The sequence below is a fragment of the Balearica regulorum genome, chromosome 3 (assembly GCF_011004875.1).
Source record: "Balearica regulorum gibbericeps isolate bBalReg1 chromosome 3, bBalReg1.pri, whole genome shotgun sequence".
NCBI classification, from domain to species: Eukaryota; Metazoa; Chordata; class Aves; order Gruiformes; family Gruidae; genus Balearica; species Balearica regulorum.
In genome coordinates this window covers 78044411-78062622 of record NC_046186.1, presented here as the reverse complement: position 1 = coordinate 78062622, position 18212 = coordinate 78044411, and the positions used below count along the sequence as shown (strand labels likewise).

At 42.8% G+C, this 18212-nt stretch overlaps 1 protein-coding gene across 1 annotated transcript in view; it reads left to right on the top strand.

Annotated features, from left to right (window-relative positions):
- RPS6KA2 (ribosomal protein S6 kinase A2) overlaps positions 1 to 18212 on the top strand; it is a 173814-nt gene that overhangs the window by 147137 nt on the left and 8465 nt on the right. Inside the window, exons 15-17 of the mRNA XM_075748564.1 lie at positions 12410 to 12499; positions 14779 to 14937; positions 16156 to 16317. Of these exons, the coding sequence (XP_075604679.1) occupies positions 12410 to 12499; positions 14779 to 14937; positions 16156 to 16317 (411 nt within the window). The remainder of the gene's footprint in view (positions 1 to 12409; positions 12500 to 14778; positions 14938 to 16155; positions 16318 to 18212) is intronic.

Genomic DNA, 18212 nt, shown 5'->3' with positions numbered 1-18212 from the left:
ACTTGAACAGATCTGGGATTTAACTTGTTTTGGAGGTTAGTGAGACCAGGCACGTCACTCACTGAGGTGCATTTAGCATTCCCCCCTAGACACCTTTAGGCACCTAACTGCTTTTCTAAAGCCCATCACTGAGCCTGCAGAAGAAGAGAATTTCCTTGCAACCTCCTCCCTCTTCTTCCATGTCATCTGTAAAAATGAAATGCTAGTAATAAACTCTAAATCTATTTTAGACGTGCCCTCAGGCTTCCAAAATGCAATATTTAAGAATTCAGGCTTACATCTCCACTTCTGAGAGCGGTTCAATACCATGCAACATAAAACTTTTGTAGGCAGCCAGATTTCCCACAAATTGAGTCTACCCTGAAACTAGTAGTCACCTACTTGGATCAGTGCAGGTAGATGTTTGTTTAGCAAATCTTTGTATCATATTCTGCTGCATGTACATACTCTGAGGTACTTTTCAAATTTTACTCTTCATTTTTTTTCCATCTCATTCCCAAGTGAAAAAAAGTATAAAGTCATGAAATACAAGTAAGTATATTGTTCACTCTTCTGAATGCTTTATAAGACTCTGGTATAAAGAAGGGATCTAGGAAAAAAGTTTTTATCCTCTGACAGACCTCTAAGGTGTTTCAGATTCTTCTGCTAGAATATCGATCATCCTGACTAAAGCATAATGATTTTTAATAGCAAAGGGATGTGGCATTGTTAATCACAGTTACAAGCTTCACGTGGGTACAAATGTAACAGTGAGGTCAGAAGCAAAGGAAAATCAGATCAAACTATTTCAGTCACATCAGTATGTAGAGAAAATAAGTCAAGTAAAATAACAATGCTAGAGCATATGGGAGGGATTTCTGTGGATGGAAGAAATGGGAGCCTAAACAGATTAAGAGCTCTCTTTTGGAAAACAAAGGAAATGCTACAGTTCAGAGTTCTTGGTGAATAAGATTTTTCAAAACCTGCCAGAGATTTGATGCATTTAGCATATTCCAAAAGTTTTTCTTTACTTAAAAGCATTGCACTGGTGCCAAGCTTGGATCCCTACTTGTAGTGAAGCTTTCAAGCTGGATTTTCAGATGTGCTTCTTACTGATGCCAGATTAAGTAAGTTTTCAAAGGACCTGATTGCATCCCCCTTTTTTAAAGATGTCTCTATTTAGATTGACTCCTTTCCCCCAGGAGAGATCGCTGGTGATAATAGCCAAGTAGAAGCTGCTGCTGCTGCTGCTATGGCCTATTCTAGCCCCAGTACGATAACGGCCCCAAATATTGCAGAGGCAGGTGGCATAGGGACCAGCTTCAACAGCTTGATGCACACTGTTTTCTTCTACAGGTCAAAAGAATATCTGACTGGTTAAGTCTTACGGATTTTTAGTTCTTCCATGCTGTTAGAGCCAGGGTGAACAACTGGGTACAAGGACAGGATATACATTTCTCTCTTGAAGAAGAAAAACATACAGTAGAGACAGTCCCAAATGACAAGTACAATTTTGCAGATGCCAATATTACAGTGGAATTTGGATCTCAAAACACATGTGAATTTCATGACTTTTTCCTATCTCTGTAATGTACAAACCAACTATTTGGCTCCAAATGTTCCACAGCTGTGAGCAAAGCCAAATTTTGCAGCCTATGTCTGCCTGTGAGATACAGGTTAGTTTATGCTAGAGTCCTAGTAAATCCTGCAGTTCATATATAATTCTGGTAATTACAAAGCACTGAAAGTACATCTCTCTTGGCATGTTTTGATATGTGCAGACTGGGAAGAAGGTGCATTTTAATTAGCTATAAAAATGCAATACCAGCAGAGAAGTGATGTCAACATGCTATCAATAAACAGAAGTCAGTAAGCCACGAGAGCTGTTTTTAGCAGGCCTGTGTAATCAGATTTGCTATATACCTCTATTTATTTGCTAATAACAGTGAGTGACATAGTCACCAAAAGTTGTATGAATTCCAGTGTTGTTTCATAATTTCTTTAAACTTCATTTTCCTCTTCCATTGATGTTTATGGTCTTGGTTTGGCTGGTTTTAGGTGGTTGGTGTAAGTAGATACAACATTACACTAATCTGAAAGCAGGAGGTGACACAGTGGTATTTAGTTAGCTCTACAGCATTTTCTCCATAACCTATAGTATGGTTCTGTCAGGAGTTGAGTGCTGAATGCGGAAAGCATGAATAAAAAATTTTAAAAAGGTAGTCTTCTAAGATTGACTGCAACATAGTGCACTATTCTGCAATTCTTTTAAAGAAATTAGGAATCCTGAACACATGTAGCTTTATTTATTGAAACAAGAAAAGGAAAAACAAAAAGAAGAAAAAAAAATCAGTCCAAAGGTCATCAAATCTCGTTGACAGTTAAGGTGTCTGTAGATCTAGGGACATTTGCTTGAGTTGTTTCTCCTTAACCATAGAAAGCCACTAAAGTGACTTTCGTCTAAAGTGAAACAAACTGAAATTTTAAGGGGAGGGTTTGTGGCTATTTTTGTCTGCCTGGGAGGTACTTAGTGTCTGGTGGAGCATGGATAAATATGTCAGTATTTTAATAGGTAAGTCAACGGAAAGTTTGCTGGATAACCTCGGATTTCTTGGCCCTGAGCCTGCCAGGTTGTCAGCATCAGCAGTCCCCATCCACTGCTCGTCTGACCTTTCTTCCCTCTGCCTGCACCAGAACATGATACAGCGGTCAGGGCCCAGGACATGTGCAGAGATCTCCAGGTCAGAGCCATGGTAAAGGCATCCCCTTTAAATTTAGCTTTGAAATTTAGCAGAAGTTACCTGCTGCTGGAGGTAACAGGACTCCGCAAGGGAGAGGATGGGCTGAATGGGGATGGATCAGATGCTGAGGTCCTGTCTCAGTTCTCATTCAATCCCTCATCATGCAGACTCCTCTTGACATTGCTGTAAGTGAGTTTTGCCTGTAGTACCTGGGTAGGACTACTAAACCTTGTGGGACCATGTGCTATTTTAGTATCCATGGTTTAAAATACAATATAAACAAATTAAACAAAATCTGTAGCAGAAAATATGCAAGAATTACAAGGCAAGCTCTATCGAGAGAGCTACAAATATATATGATGTAAGACAGACAAGAGTCCAGTGGGATGCAATCAAAATCTATAAATATCTCTAAGGTGATATAAATGATGGATGACAACCATTTGGCTGCTAAAGACAGCAAGACAAGACAGAATGTCTTGAAGCTAAAAAAGGAGTTTCAGGGAAAAAAGTCTGATGGTGAGAGCAGTTGGTAAAACAGACTTTTCAAGGAGATGACCGAGACGTCCTTTCCCTCGCATGCAGAGAAGTTGTATCTGTCATATTAGTGGAAATGTAGCCTTCCAAAATGCAGGGTCAGAGGCGTAAGACCCCTTCTTACCTTGATAAACTACAGAACTTACCATGTTGTCCCATGAAATTTGGTTTATAAAGCTGGGATTCAGGAAATCCCAGGACACTTCAGTAAAAGATGTTTTGCGCTGTCTGAAGGATACTTAAGCTGGTGGTGTGGCACCGGATTCAGTAGGCTATAAGGCACCATGTAGGAGATACAAGCTTCAGAGCAGATTTAGGCAAAATCTCTGTGCTGCTTTGGATTTGCAGAGGGAGGGCTGTTTTCCAGAGCACTCTGCAAAGAAACCAGCATGAAGAGCCCTAGATGACAACTGGGATCCATGGTGGATATGGTAGGAGTGATTACAAACAGCATGGACAGGTGTCCTCTAGATATGATGGAAAGAGAAAATTATTTGCAGTAAAATGGATGAAGTAGCAAAGACAGAAAGTGGAGAAAGTTTTCTGTGAGGATCTTAGGTCTGATCTGTGAGAGTATTTTTGAAGACTTTCTTAGTTTTCCCATCCCGAACAACTTTATCAAAGGGCCTGACTTTCATGCTGGACCAGAGCCGCTGTGTACAATTTCACTCACCACGGCAGGAGGCAGGGTGGCATATTTTATACGCTGTCCTCATTTTTTAAGATTTGGGTTTAGTCAAATACCTGCAAAACTTCAATGAGTCTCACTTTTCTATTGCTTTGATACGAGTGCATCCAGATTTCTGCCAGACAATCTCCCCATAGAAATAAGCGAGTTCTCCGCGGAGGTGCTGCTCGAGCAGGCAGGACCCTGCAGCTACAGCTTCAGAAAGGATGGGCCAGTACAGGGTGCTGGGCTCTGCTCGAAGGACGCGGGAGAAGGCGGCAGGGCAGAGAGCCAGGAGTGCCTTGGGCAAGCAGCAAGCTTGTTTGTAGCAGCGAGAGCCATTGCTGGATGGTGACTTTTTGGCTAAACGGGATCAAGGTGTTGCTTAAGACGTAACAGATAAGCAGAGCAGGCAGATAGAAATACAGAAGGGTGTGCAGACCACCTCTTAAACTCAGCTTCAGAGCAACTCTTAGACGTGCAGTGGTTGTGCGTCCCCTCTGGCCTAAGGATTCCTGCAGGCTCCTTCCCATGTGGTCACGAGCTCACAGTGCCTCTCTCCCTGGCATGGCTGAGCTTCCGAAAAATGTGAGATGACGGTATTTCTCACTGCTAACTAGATCTTTTCTGAGACTTAGGATCGGGCAGAAGTTTTCCTACAGCTTAGTAGTATCATGTTTCTCTTCTCTAGCTTGCTTGCCAAATACCGAAGTATTTTGGACAGAATTTGGTCCTTTGTGTCTCTGTTTCTCTTTTGGGGCCATTTAAATTGTGTTTCTTGTATTTGCCTTTCATATTGATGTAATAATTTCCCCCTTTTATAAGACCTGAATGTGATATACTGGTTTCCATCCCCGAAGCTTTTTGTAAAAGAAGGTGGGAGTAGCACTGCAGTCATTTTACGGACTGAAAACTCATCAGTCTGATCCAAGGATGTGTGCTAGGGCTGAGCAGGGCAGCCTAAAACACAGTGCAGAGCCTTTCCCACCAAGCTATTCTGCCTCCAAAACTGCAGACATCTCTTTAAAATGAGCTTTTCTGTTTCACAGGTGCTATTGGAGCGAATTTGTTCATGTTTCTGCGTTGCTTAGAAAATGTGTTCTACTGTATAAATGCTAATTAATAAGTACTACAGTTCCAGTTGACAGCTTAGGAATGCTAAGTCGGCAAACAGCGGCAGTGAGTGGGCATGCTCTGCGTGCAGAAAGTGGAATGTCTCACCCACACAGCTTGATCTGATGGCCAGTGCTTATTTCAGAAAAGTATTGCTAATTGGGCCTGTTTCTTTTAATATTCATTTTACTATTTTTCTGAAAGATTTAAGCATGGATGGGGGGGGAATGAATCTCTGGATCTAATCGAAACTAATAGCACAGCAAATAGTCCCTCAGAAACTATTAGGCTTGGAATAGTTCTCCTTAGGGACATCTTAAATGTAAAATTATACCATGTCCTTTTAAATAATGTTAGCCTTTCTGCGGTGATTTTCATCCAGCTTGAGTAATTTGACATCAAAAAAGGAACCAAATTAAACAGATGCTTGGCATGAATAGGGCTTATTTTTAGAAGGAAATATTACTGAAATGGAAACCTGTACATTTTCCAGCAGCACAAAACTGCAGAACTGTCTCTCTCTGACACTTTCGTTGGAATTAATATTGTAGATGAAACTGTCAGGTTAAAATCTCTGCATGCTGTTCCACCTCCTTTCTTCAGAAGGGATGCAAATCCCACCTATAGTCAGCTCCACCGGTGGTGCCCTGAATTTTCAAACATATCACAGATATGGTGTAGACATAACGTGCAGAGAGACACAAAATTAATTCTCCCTTTGCTCATCCCTCCCCTCCCAGAAAAGGAAAGGATTTCTACAGGGAGTATCGCATCACACCGTGTTATATGGATCTCTTCTTAAATGTGATTAACCCACGCTTACACTCCAAACAGGCTTTAGAAAAAACTTCCAAGTACGTAATAGAAAATAAAGCAGCTTTAGAAAGTGCATAAAGCTGTCTTTCTCCTCCGTGTTTTTCCCACAAAGCCATCACAAGTTCCCTGGTGCTGGTCAACAGGAGCTTTCGGCAGTCCCACTGGCTAAACACACTGTCAGCCTCAGCTGTGGCAGTGCCCAGGTGTCTCTCCTGACCTTCTGCTGGACTTCCAGTTGCTGTAGCCAGAGCAGCAGATTAGGACTGTACCAGTGGCTCAGCTTCACACCCTTGTACCTCAGTTTCAGCTGCAAGGAAAGGTCACTTGGGGCAGCTGAAGAAGAGGCAGACGCTGGTCCCATTTGGGACTGGGGGCAAACAGGGCAGCCGAGGAGAGCTATGCCTTATGCCCCTGCAGCACGACCCACCAAAGCTCCTCAGTCAAAGCCCCACAACCTATTTTTTATCCATGCCTATGCTGCAGGGTGTACTTTTAATGCTTCCCAATATTTGTGGTTGATGTTGTGGAATAAATCCACTAAAATATAATGGAGAATTCTTGATGCCGTCCATGGTAGTGGCATACACCACAGTGCCAGTATCAGGTATGTTTAGCTTTCCCAAGAAGGGAGATGGCTACCGTTGCCCATTCTGATTGACATGATTAGACAGAGCTCTCGTGTCCTGCTTTACTTAAGGGGAAAAATCGAGTTGGACTCAAGCAAATGTTTTAATGCAGTCTCCTTTGTTCATTAACGATGTGCAAAGTCCTTTCTCCCCAGCACAGGAAGACCAAGCAGCAGAGAGCAGTTTCCTAGTTCCTAGAGCCCCATCCTTTCTCCTCAGGCCCATACCACTGCTCTTCCCATCAGCACGTCTCATGTTTCTTTTCTGTCTTCTTTCTCACTCAGTTGCTTTTCTCTCACCCTTTCTTTCAGGCTGTTCATTTTCCAGACAGCAAAGGCAGTTAAATTGTCACCTCCTACCTCTTGCCCTTTTCCAATCTCACAACTGTAGTGATGGAGAAATCCATGTGAGAAACACAGCCGTCCTCCTCACGCAAGGTCACCCAGGTTAATTTCAGCTGTTTGAAAAGACGGTTTGCATTAATGGGGCTAATTCTGCCCAAAGCAGATTAGGGAGTGCTCACACATACCGTTTCTTTGGCAGGACTGTAAAGGCTGTAAGTCCCAGCTGGTGGGTGGTATCAAACCTCTGGGGACTGTAACATCTGCTAATGGCATAACTAGATCCAGAAGAAAAAACTTATCTACACAGTTGGAGGCACACAAATACCTTCACAAAAGTGCAACAAGCAAATATAAATAATACTGTCTATATAGTGTGCTGTGCTATACCAATTTCAGCAAGGCTTCACCCATGCAGAACTGTATTGATATTCTCTCTTATACTCATCAGTCCACTCTGGCAAGGCTGAAGACATTGAAAACCCATTAGTAAGGGAGAATCAGCTGATTTTTTTCCATGCAAAAGACTTTTAGAAGGACTTGTAAAAACTGGCCAGACGTGTTAATTAGGATTTTGAAAATGTTCTCTCCCGATCCTTTCTTCCTTGATAAAGAGTTCAGTATTGTCCTTTGATGGAGCTTGACTCATTTTAAAATATCATGAGGTTCCTACCCTATATTCCACTGAAGAAAATGCACCTTTTCTTTCAGCTGCTACTGAGTGAAATACACAAAGGATGTGATAGCCAAAGAACAAGTCCCCTGTTAGAACAAAGGACACTACGGCATGTGCTGAGCCCATTTTACTCTGGAATTGTTTCATCCACTGTTTAATACAGATGTGTTTCTAAGCAACCCCTGGGTGTCCAATACACAGAGAAAAGTCTATTTGTTGTATGGCTCAGTTTCTTATTTTTCTGAAGGATAATAGAAAGCCCCTGTGCTTCGTAGCTCTTCTCTGCCAAAGTGCAATAGAGCTCTTGCTACATTTTCAGTTAAGTTATTTATACATCATGATGGCTTTCTGAGTTGGTGCTCTTCACCACACATCTACAGAGAAAAATAGGAAAGTAGTATCATTACATCATTACATATTACTCAAAATCTCAGGCTAGTAGCAGAGAAAATCTTCCCTTAATTCTGTAACAGAGGGTGTTCATGTATAAATTTTAGTTGAGTTCATATCAGAACGAATTTCCTAAAGAAAAGACATAATTCCTTGCACAGGAAGAGCTGCCGGAGGTTCATGGGCTGCCACAGAGAGGAATAGAGAAGAGTCTGTCTTCATGCAAAACACAATGTCTCAGAGGAAACAGAGTGACCAAGGTGGCAACTGCTCTTTGTTACCACAAGAAATATTTAGAAGTTACATAGCTTTGCTCAGCTTTTAAATGGGGTTTAAGAGTATCATTGACTATTTAAACTTCAGATAGATATATTTAGCTTCCCAGCATCCAACAGTAGAGCTTGAAAGCTACTAGATAGCAGAAAAAGCAGCCGATTAATAATAATGTTAATTCTGAACAAGAGCGAACACTCTCACATGCTATGGCCACATGTGGTGTCACGTAGGAAGTCTGATGAGAATATGGCAGGTCCTGCACCCATATCTGTAACATTAAATGGGTGTTTTTTCTTTCTAGCATTGCAGCTTCCAGTATATAGGTAGGAAACAATCTAGAGCCTTTGAGCCATTAGAGCAGGGTAGCCAACAATGGGCTATCCTTGTGGGGGTCTCTCTGGGCAGCCTGAAAGAATAAATCTGAAAGAAGTTACATTAAAATTAGTTTGAGGACCATACCTAACTGCTACATTGGTTGGGTATGAAGTGCCACATACACTGTGGTCTGGTCTACACAATCTGCACTGGCTGAATTCAGTGGACAAAGCTAAAACCTCTCCATATGCAGAGGTGGACTGACAATAAAACCAATCTTTTAAAAAAAGCGATAATTAAACGGCAAAGCAGGAGCAAGAGAAAGAAACGGTAACACAGAAATGGAAAGCCAAGTGCCTGGTATGGATGGCTGTTCTCGTAGTGGCTCACCACTGATCCAAGCCCAATGGAAAGAACATCCGTGTCCCCACCCTGGGAAAGCCCAAGGGGGCACCAGAGCTCAGCACAGTGGGAGCACAGCCCCAAGGAGCCAGCAGATGCTCGCCAGGTCCCCCCTGGAAAGGACCATCAAAAAGAGCGCCTTCGTTTGTTTCCAGGAGGCAGAGTACAACCACGGTTTGACTTTGTCATGTCTCCCTCACCTTCTCTGGCAATCACCAAGTCTGACTTCGTGAACACTTTTCAAATTACAGTCAAGGCTGCTTCATATAACTTGGCATTGACCCACTCCAGGAAGGAGGAGGATGTGTGTGCAGATAAGCATGTAGGATTGTGGATGAGGTGTTCACGGTGATTTTGGACTCTGCCTGGCAGGCCTGGGTATTGCTGTCTGGAGAAGAAGGTTACTGCACAAATACAGTAGAAGCCACGTGCTTTTGCCAGGAGGCCAAGCAGCCCGGTGGCCAGATGGCATGCATGGGCAAAGCATGCAGAGGGGACCGTTCCAGGGCTGCCTCCATCCTGCCGCTTTCCTGCTGCATCTGCACAAGGTGCTCAAGCATGCTCTTCCTCCATGCAGCAACACTCACACTGAAAATCAGAAAGTTCAGCTGCACAAAATGCGCTTATTTAACACCTGTCTAGTGAAAACACTGCCTTTTCACTTACATAATTAATTTAATCTGATGCTTTTTGAGAATCTCAGAACGACCTATGAATATCACTGGAAGCCCACGACGCATCTTCCTTAGCCCCTGTGTTCAATAAGGAGCACTGGGCCTGCATTTTACCGCAGCTCATTTTGGCAATAAGCTGGGGCAAGATTTGCAGATGTTCTGGGGACACAGCACCTCATGTTGTGATGCAGACACCTCTGGGTGCAAAAGGAGGCAGCAACCACTGGCCAAACCACCCTGACATGGCAGCGTCCCTCTTTGGAAATTCTGGTGTGGGTTTAACATCACACCAAAACACTTTCTGAAGAGGAAGACCAGGAGAATCAGGTATTGCAGTGGAACTCTGGGGCGTATTTAAGGAGCTGTTGTGGCCATTGCAGCATGTGAATAAAGAAACTGTGCGTCCTGCACCCAGTCTGAACTGAAGAGAGATTTCTGCTAAAGTTGCAGCAGCCACCTCCTTTGCTGCTTTGTCAGTCGTGGGCCAAGTGAAAGTCACAAGCATGCTGAAGAGAGGCACCATCAGGGTGACAGTCTCTCGTTGTGGAGGAAAAAAATTGTTCTGGTCTGTCCAACCGGACTGGCCAGGGACTGAGAGGAATTGGGCAGGTCCCTTTGCAGCTCTGACAATTATTTGTTGTGTGGTTTGGGGTAGCTTGTCCGTTTACTCACTGTATCGCAGCTTGTGCACGCATTAAAGCAAAAAGCATGCATATTTAGCAGGACTGTCTTGCAATTTATGTTTATATAGCATATTGTCAATTAGAAGCATTACATATCATCTGCTGCTGTCACTACTAAGTCAGTAGCAGATTGCTTCAGGTTATGTTGAGTTTTGTGTCAATAGCTGAGACTATTTTTGGTTTGGATTTTTTTAGGCCATATATATACATTTATAGTCCTGCATTATTAAGAGTTGCTTAAAATTTTCCTCAGCTCTGGATATTTCCTGTCACAGGAAAATACAACAGAAAAGGAATCTGGAATCTATTGCTTGCTACAGTACCATAGTGATAGTAATGCTTCACACAGTGGTAGTAAGACTTGCTGCAGTAAATTCTGCGGGTTTGTACAAGGCAGGCAGATCCTAACAGGTGCACATGTGCAACTCCATTAACTTGACAAAAGCTGTATTAGTTTAGCCAGGAAAGTGCCCCTGAGGATCTATTTATATGTTAGAGTTATTGGTTGAGTGGGACACATTCAGTCATTGTGGTTGTATTTACGAGGAGTCATTCAATCAGGGTTTCATTGGCTTTTTGAGACTGTCTCAACTAAACTGGGAGAACAACGTTATTCTAAGGAGAAATTGCTAGTAGAATTTTTTCCACTCACCTGTTTTTGGGGGATTTCCTTCATTTATTCAAATCTGGACAACAGCCATCTAGCTGCATCAGCTCCCTGTAGCACTTTCACTTTTCACACTGTTACTAATTCAGAATCAAATCATTGATATGGCTTCAAATGCATACCTCAACTATGGGCAACTACTGACCATCATTATCACTGCAATTGCATGCCAGTCATGATGACTACAAAACCTCTGATATATATTCAAGTATGCACTATTATAACTGATGCATAAAATTCTAGGCATGTACTTAAATGTGTATCACCATAATTAAACCATTAAAAATGCATGCAAAAGCAGCCAGGCATTTATCCTCATTAACAAAAGAGATTTTTAAAAAGTTGTTTCCCTTTGTTTTAAATCTGTGCTCTGTGCCTAGTTCTTAGAGAGAAATAACCACATTTAAGTTTGGAAGCCTTGAAATCCAAGCCAATAATGGAATTACGATTTTCTGAAAATGCCGCCCATTCCTCTTTGGTAAACTTGTTATTCAAAAGTACTGCTGCTGTTTTCTAGCAATAAGAAATTGGGCCAAAATACTGTACTCCTAATGAGTTTCTAGTAGAATGAGTCTTTTACCATTCCCTGTGCAGCTGCACTTGAGATTCCAAAATACAGACATGGATTATTTTATAGCTATTTTTTGTTTCATATTTATCATTTAAATCTGCAAAGTGAGAAACATTAATCAGTGCTCCTGACTGGGCAAATGAACGAAGCTCTTTGATTGACATTCCAAATATAGGTAATAGGAGCACTGATGAGAAGTCGGTGCCATCCTAACAGCAGGCTTTCCATGCAGTGATGCTCTCTAAGCAGCAGGTGTCATGTTTTTCTGGGACCTGCTGCTATAAAACTAAGAAGTTTTCATGTCTCACTATACTCTCTGATAAGGCAAAAGATGCTGAATACAGAAAAGTGACATATAGAGCAGATTTCTTTCTCGCTTAGGAATGGGCAGAGTTTGGTTACACAGCCAAACGCAGTCTCTGGCCACTCTCTTGTTCATTACAACAGCATGGCCCAAAGAGCCAAGCGATCTCCCCTGACAGTAAATGTCTATACATTTTCATTTCTGACAAACCCACCTGATAAGTAATTTCTATTAATTTTTCAGCAGATATGCAAGCATATGCCAGTATGATGAACGTATCCATTTTTTATGTCACAGAGGTCATTTTAGCACTATTATTATTTTGAAACTCTCCAGGTTGTTTGATTTGTAAATGACATTTCTTGTAACTGTTATTATTTACAGGCAAACAGAACTATAGGCATCAAAAAGAGGGCCTACGCCTTCAGAATCCAAACTAATTATTGTTCCATCTGGCTTTGGCGTATAGTCAGCATGGCTCTCATTTGCACAGAGTTTGAGCCATTCTTTCCTAGAATAATGATTAATAGAAGAATTTTAAATATTAATTTGTTTAAACTATAGAAATTGCTTGGTTTGTGCTTAGTGCTGCTAGCTGGTATCTTACTACACTGTCCTTCATTTATTCCAGATAATTGATAAGAGCAAGAGAGACCCCTCGGAAGAAATTGAGATCCTCTTGCGATATGGACAGCATCCAAACATCATTACTCTTAAAGATGTGAGTAGTCTCTGAGCACTTCAGCATTAAATGATTTTCACCTTATGGTCAGGCTCACCTACTAGTCCATGTCTGGAAAATTCTTCAGTTGAAGGTCAGAGCTAAAACCAGACCCATTGAAATCAAGGAAAAAAAAGGTGACTGAAATTCCTGGATAGCAGTTGGAAAGCCTGGTCAGATTCTACGTTCTCCAATTACTGTCTAACCAACTGTAAATAAAACCAAAGGGGCACAGTGCTGGAGAACAATAAACTGTGTTTGGGTTTGCAGCACTTTTCAAAAGTGAGATCTTGCTAGTTGGGCGTTTTGGAGCAAGTTGCTGAGCACACGCGGTGCTGCCGGGCAGGGGATGCTCTTTCATGAGCTGCAGCCGATCTCATGCAGCCTGTGGTATCGGCTTTGTTGGGAAGAGGAGAGCTCACAGTCACTAGGGTTTCCCCCCATAGTGTTCTAATGCCAGGGAGTATTCACCTTCTATTCAAGCAGCCTGAGAAGACATGAAGGTATCTTTCTTGAGCTTTTCGCATGAAGAATAACCTTCACTGTGCTTAATGCAGTAATGACCTTGAGTCAGAGCACGGCCCGTGCAAACCGCATGAAGTTCAGCAAGGCCAAGTGCAAGGTCCTGCACGTGGGTCGGGGCAATCCCAAGTACAACTACATGCTGAGCGAGGAATGGATTGAGAGCAGCCCCGACGAGAAGGACTTGGCGGTATTGATTGATGAGAAGCTCAGCATGAGCCGGCAGTGTGCGCTTGCAGCCCAGAAATCCAACCGTGTCCTGGGCTGCATCAAAAGAAGCGTGACCAGCAGGTCGAGGGAGGTGATCCTGCCCCTCTACTCCGCTCTTGTGAGACCCCACCTGGAGTACTGCATCCAGCTCTGGGGGCCCCAGTACAAGAAAGACATGGAGCTGTTGGAGTGAGTCCAGAGGAGGGCCACAAAGCTGATCAGAGGGCTGGAGCACCTCTCCTGTGAGGACAGGCTGAGAGAGTTGGGATTGTTCAGCCTGGAGAAGAGAAGGCTCTGAGGAGACCTTACAGCAGGCTTCCAGTACCTGAAGGGGCCTACAGGAAAGCTGGAGAGGGACTGTTTACAAGGGCATGGAGTGATAGGACAAGGGGTGATGGCTTTAAACAGAAAGAGGGTAGATTTAGGTTAGACATAAGGAAGAAATTCTTCCCTGTGAGGGTGGTGAGGCACTGGAACAGGTTGCCCAGAGAGGTTGTGGAGGCCCCATCCCTGGAAGTGTTCAAGGCCAGGTTGGATGGGGCTTTGGGCAACGTGGTCTAGTTGGAGGGTGTCCCTGCCCATGGCAGGGGGGTTGGAACTAGATGATCTTCGAGGTCCCTTCCAACCCAAACCATTCTATGACTCTGTGATTCTATGTTTTACTTACGCTGTGTGCAGTCTCACCTAGGATTGTCCACACCATGTCAGATTGAGTTTACAGAACAAAATCCTGCTGGTGTCAGTGGCCAGTACATTATGGTTCAGACCTTAGAGAAGTATATAAAAAATTTCTAATCACATGCCCTCAGGAAAGTCTCACCTAATCCCAAGTGTTAAAGAGTATCTTAAAATCTGTGCAAAAAAGGTTTTTTATTCCTTTCCAAAAACATTTAGCGTTGATGACTATAACACCACCTATTATTGCAGTCCAGATAAAAGGATTATGACATGAAAACAGCTGTCTTCCAATTTAGACAAAAAATTTCTTTGACCCCTTGCAATTGATATTGAAGGTAAATACATCTTGAGGCTGATGTCAACAATGTATTCACCAGAATTGCAAATATAAACTATATAATATCATTGGAAGCAGATCTTGGCCAACAGTATAATACAGTTCATGTAGCTGATCATGAGTCAAAGGGAAATATTGATATTTGAAATGGCAAATGTTATGCTGTAGAAGTGGAAAGAGAGAACACTACTGAGAAGGAGGCTTGGGTGAGAGCCAGCAGACACTTCAGGCTGTGTGAAGAGGTGCTGCTTGTAGCAGCTTGGTCTACTCTGCTGACATGATAGCAGATCAGGAAAGCTATGTTCCTGTGTGGACAAATCAGCAACTTGCTACAGACACAAGAAAGAAGTGATGATTAAGTCATTTTATACAGTTGCTTTTTCTGTTGTTAAGTGTAATAAGCACATTCCACACACATTAGTTGACATTTTCTTGCAACATCTCGCACAAGGAAGCCAACACTGTGATTAAAGGACCAACCTTTACCAAGTTAATGGGTCCAAAACATATATTTATTCTATTACTCTTCCAGGTCTATGATGATGGGAAATATGTGTACCTGGTGATGGAGCTGATGCGGGGAGGTGAGCTCCTGGACCGCATTCTTCGGCAGAAGTGTTTCTCAGAGCGGGAGGCCAGCGCTGTGCTGTGCACCATCACCAGGACTGTGGACTACCTGCACTCTCAGGGTGTAAGCTTTGCTTTTTCGGCTATCCTCATCAACCTTCTTAAAGCCCAATTTTTAGAAAAAGCAAATGGCTGTGATTTTGCTTCTCTGAAATGTAAATACATTGGGTTTTGGGGGGTTTTATTAAAAAAAAAAGAATCTTTCTCTATATTTATAATTACATTTGGTTTGTGAAATAGGGTCATGGATTTTTTTAGCCATTTCCCAACTGAACTGTAGTATGGTGAAATGGTATTTTTATTCTACACTGAAAGCTACACTGATTTTCAAGTTCATGTACCTTGTTGACATATTACTTGTTTACTTTTTATCACAGTCATTATAGCAGTACCTGATCTTTTAACAGAATTTCAAATAGGGTAGCTGAATCAGCAAATAGGTAGAAAATCAAATGCTCAGCTTTCCAAATGAAGTGGCAGTTTGAGCAGCTGATGGGAACGGCTTCTGACATGCTGTTAAAGAGCTGGCTTTTGAAAATCTAAGCTCTCTACACACGGCAGTTTGAATATCTCCCCTTTTCCGCCTTTCAGGGACAAGCAGTTTGGATGACTAGTCAAAGACGTGCTGCTTTTTCTGTTTCATGGTTAAAACAAGTGCATTTAGTACTTGGGCTTTTCTGTTTTCATGATAGTTTTTCATCTTGCTGTAACAAATAAAGGCTGTTTTCCTGCCACTGAAATGCAGCATGTCTGGTAAAACACACAGCCACTTGAAGTTGTGTGCCTACAGAAATGATTTTTGTGAATACATTTTGGAATGAGGAAAAAAAAAAAATCCTCCCTTTAGGTGTGAGCCACTCGCATGGACAGTAGCAAGAAACTCTTACACACTTTTCTCCTATGACGGGATTTCTTCTTTGCCTTTCAGCTGATTATTTAGGGCCATCAGGTTCCAGGAGACTCTGACACGGTGGTGTTTATACAGCAACCCCCTCTGACTGCCCTCAGGAAAGGTGCCCCCCACCCCCCCAGAGCAGCAGCCTCCATCTTAATGCACCAGCAGATGCTGTCAAACATGTTCTTTTCTGATTTTAACAGACTTGAATCTTTTTTTTTTTTCCCCTTTGTTTGCTCAAGGCTTTTAAGCAACTTTTCTCCAAAATTTAAATATTTTCTGCATGAGCTCTTGACCTACCTCAACCAGCAGACCAGAAATGGCAGCCAAGCCTGGATGCTCCCTGACCTCCTCTCCTCACTTGTTACTCATTGCTTTCTTCTTAAGGTGGTGCACCGAGATCTCAAGCCAAGTAATATCCTCTACATGGATGAGTCAGGAAACCCAGACTCCATCAGGATCTGTGACTTTGGGTTTGCCAAGCAACTGAGAGCGGAGAACGGGCTGCTCATGACTCCCTGCTACACGGCCAACTTTGTGGCCCCTGAGGTAGGATCGCATTTCAAAGCTGTGAGTAAAGAGCCTGTCCTAGGAAGCAGTCCTTCCTTTCTCTCTCCCTTTTCCTTGCTGCCTTTACAAGAGGAGCAAGGCAGAAACTGGGCTCCCGGCACTGGCACGCACACAGCCTCTATTACCATAACTGTCCTATTCCTGATCTTGTCAGGGCAGTTGTTTATCTCCTGACAGAAGCTGGTATCTGTGTTGGGCTGACGTACACAATGCTTTGGCTCATTACAAGGATAAATACCGTTTTTTTCTCTAGATGCTTCTGCTCAGACTGCTTCCCCTGTGTCGGAATGGGATAAGGTTTAAGAGGGAAATCTTGATGTCAGGAATAAGACTCAAAAGAAAAATCAATGCATGAAATCCTTACCACGCTGAAGTCAGTGGGAGCCTTATTGTTGACTTCATTGAGCTGAAGAAACATGTCTCCCCTTGGGCTTTCCTAGTACCAATTCCCTCTGTTATGGGGGATGTAGGAAAGGGCTGCTTTCCCATTTTTACAGACGGGGAAATGGAAGCAGACCAAACAGTTCGCCCCAAGCACAGGGAGAGGTGGCTCTGCATCGCTGGCAAGTGCTGTTCCTTTCATGCAGCCCCACGGGAGTGGGTTTGGGTCCCACAGCTGTTTGAATGGCTTGGGCTGTTTGCTGTATTTGACCCTTGAGATGTTCGTAGCTGCTTCCTTCTGATGAAGGAGCAAGAGGTTAATTTCCTGTGTAATTGTCCATTTCTTGGAGTGATGCTTATCAGCAATTTTAGCATTTGCAGTACATAGCTTCAAACGTGTGTCTTCCTCTGGTTGTTACGGTCCTTGTAAGAAAAATACAAATCCATTGCCTTTCAATACTTCATCTGTCTCCTACTGTCAGGTACCACTGTCTCTAAGTTGGCATCATTCAGCAATCTTTTCTTCCTCATAACTCTCCTCCATCTAATGGTCATCTGCATGGTATGTAACTGGGAAGAGAAAAATGGGGTGATCTTCCTGTACAAGGTCCTTTTGTGATACCAAAAGTTACAGGAATCACGGCCTTCCAGCATCCAAAGGAGAATTTGTTAAATTGAGACCATTGCTGGGGCAGTATAAATTCAAAGCAGACTTTTTCAGCAAAAAATCCTCCATTGCCAAGACAGATTGGTTTGTTATTTTATTGCTGTTTGGTTGGATTTTCATTTTAGAAACTGGAATGAGTTGCTTAAAATTTATCAAAATACGTTAAAAAAAAAAAAGTTCTGTGGCACCACAGCAGTTCAATTTCTAAACAAAACAAACAACAAAAAAAAATCACGTTTGCAAGATTTAAAGCACTCGGATTTTCTCCAAGATACAATGTGCTTAAAATAGGTGTAGCTATTTTGCATGATGGGCTATTTCGTTATTTCGTATAGTGTCTGTAATCACAAACGTTGCCAGCCCAATGCAGTTTCTGATCAGACTCCTCTGATTTGAACTGAAAGCAGAAATCACGCTCCCAGACGTTTGTGATGAGTAAGACAGGTCCTGCTAACGCAGGAAACGTTGGAGATTAATTGAAACATTACCAGGACTGGCAGGGAGCTTACATAAAGCCTTAAGTGCTTTTACATTTTACCTGTGATATAATGCTGCCCTCCAGCCTAGACTTTCACGTTCCCTGTCTGAGCCCCGCCGCGACATCAGCCGTACGCCCGTGAAACTAAACGAGAAGGCAGAAAGTCAGCTGAGCTGATGGCACAGGAGGACGGTGGCATTGGAAGGAGGACATGTTTGCCCACTTGGATCTCCCTTTATTTTGGAAACGTTCAATTTGGGGTTTAGATGAGAACACGAGCAACGATGAGCGAGACAGACGCGCGCTGCCACCTAGTGCGGGTCACGCTGCGCGCGGGAGTGACGAGCC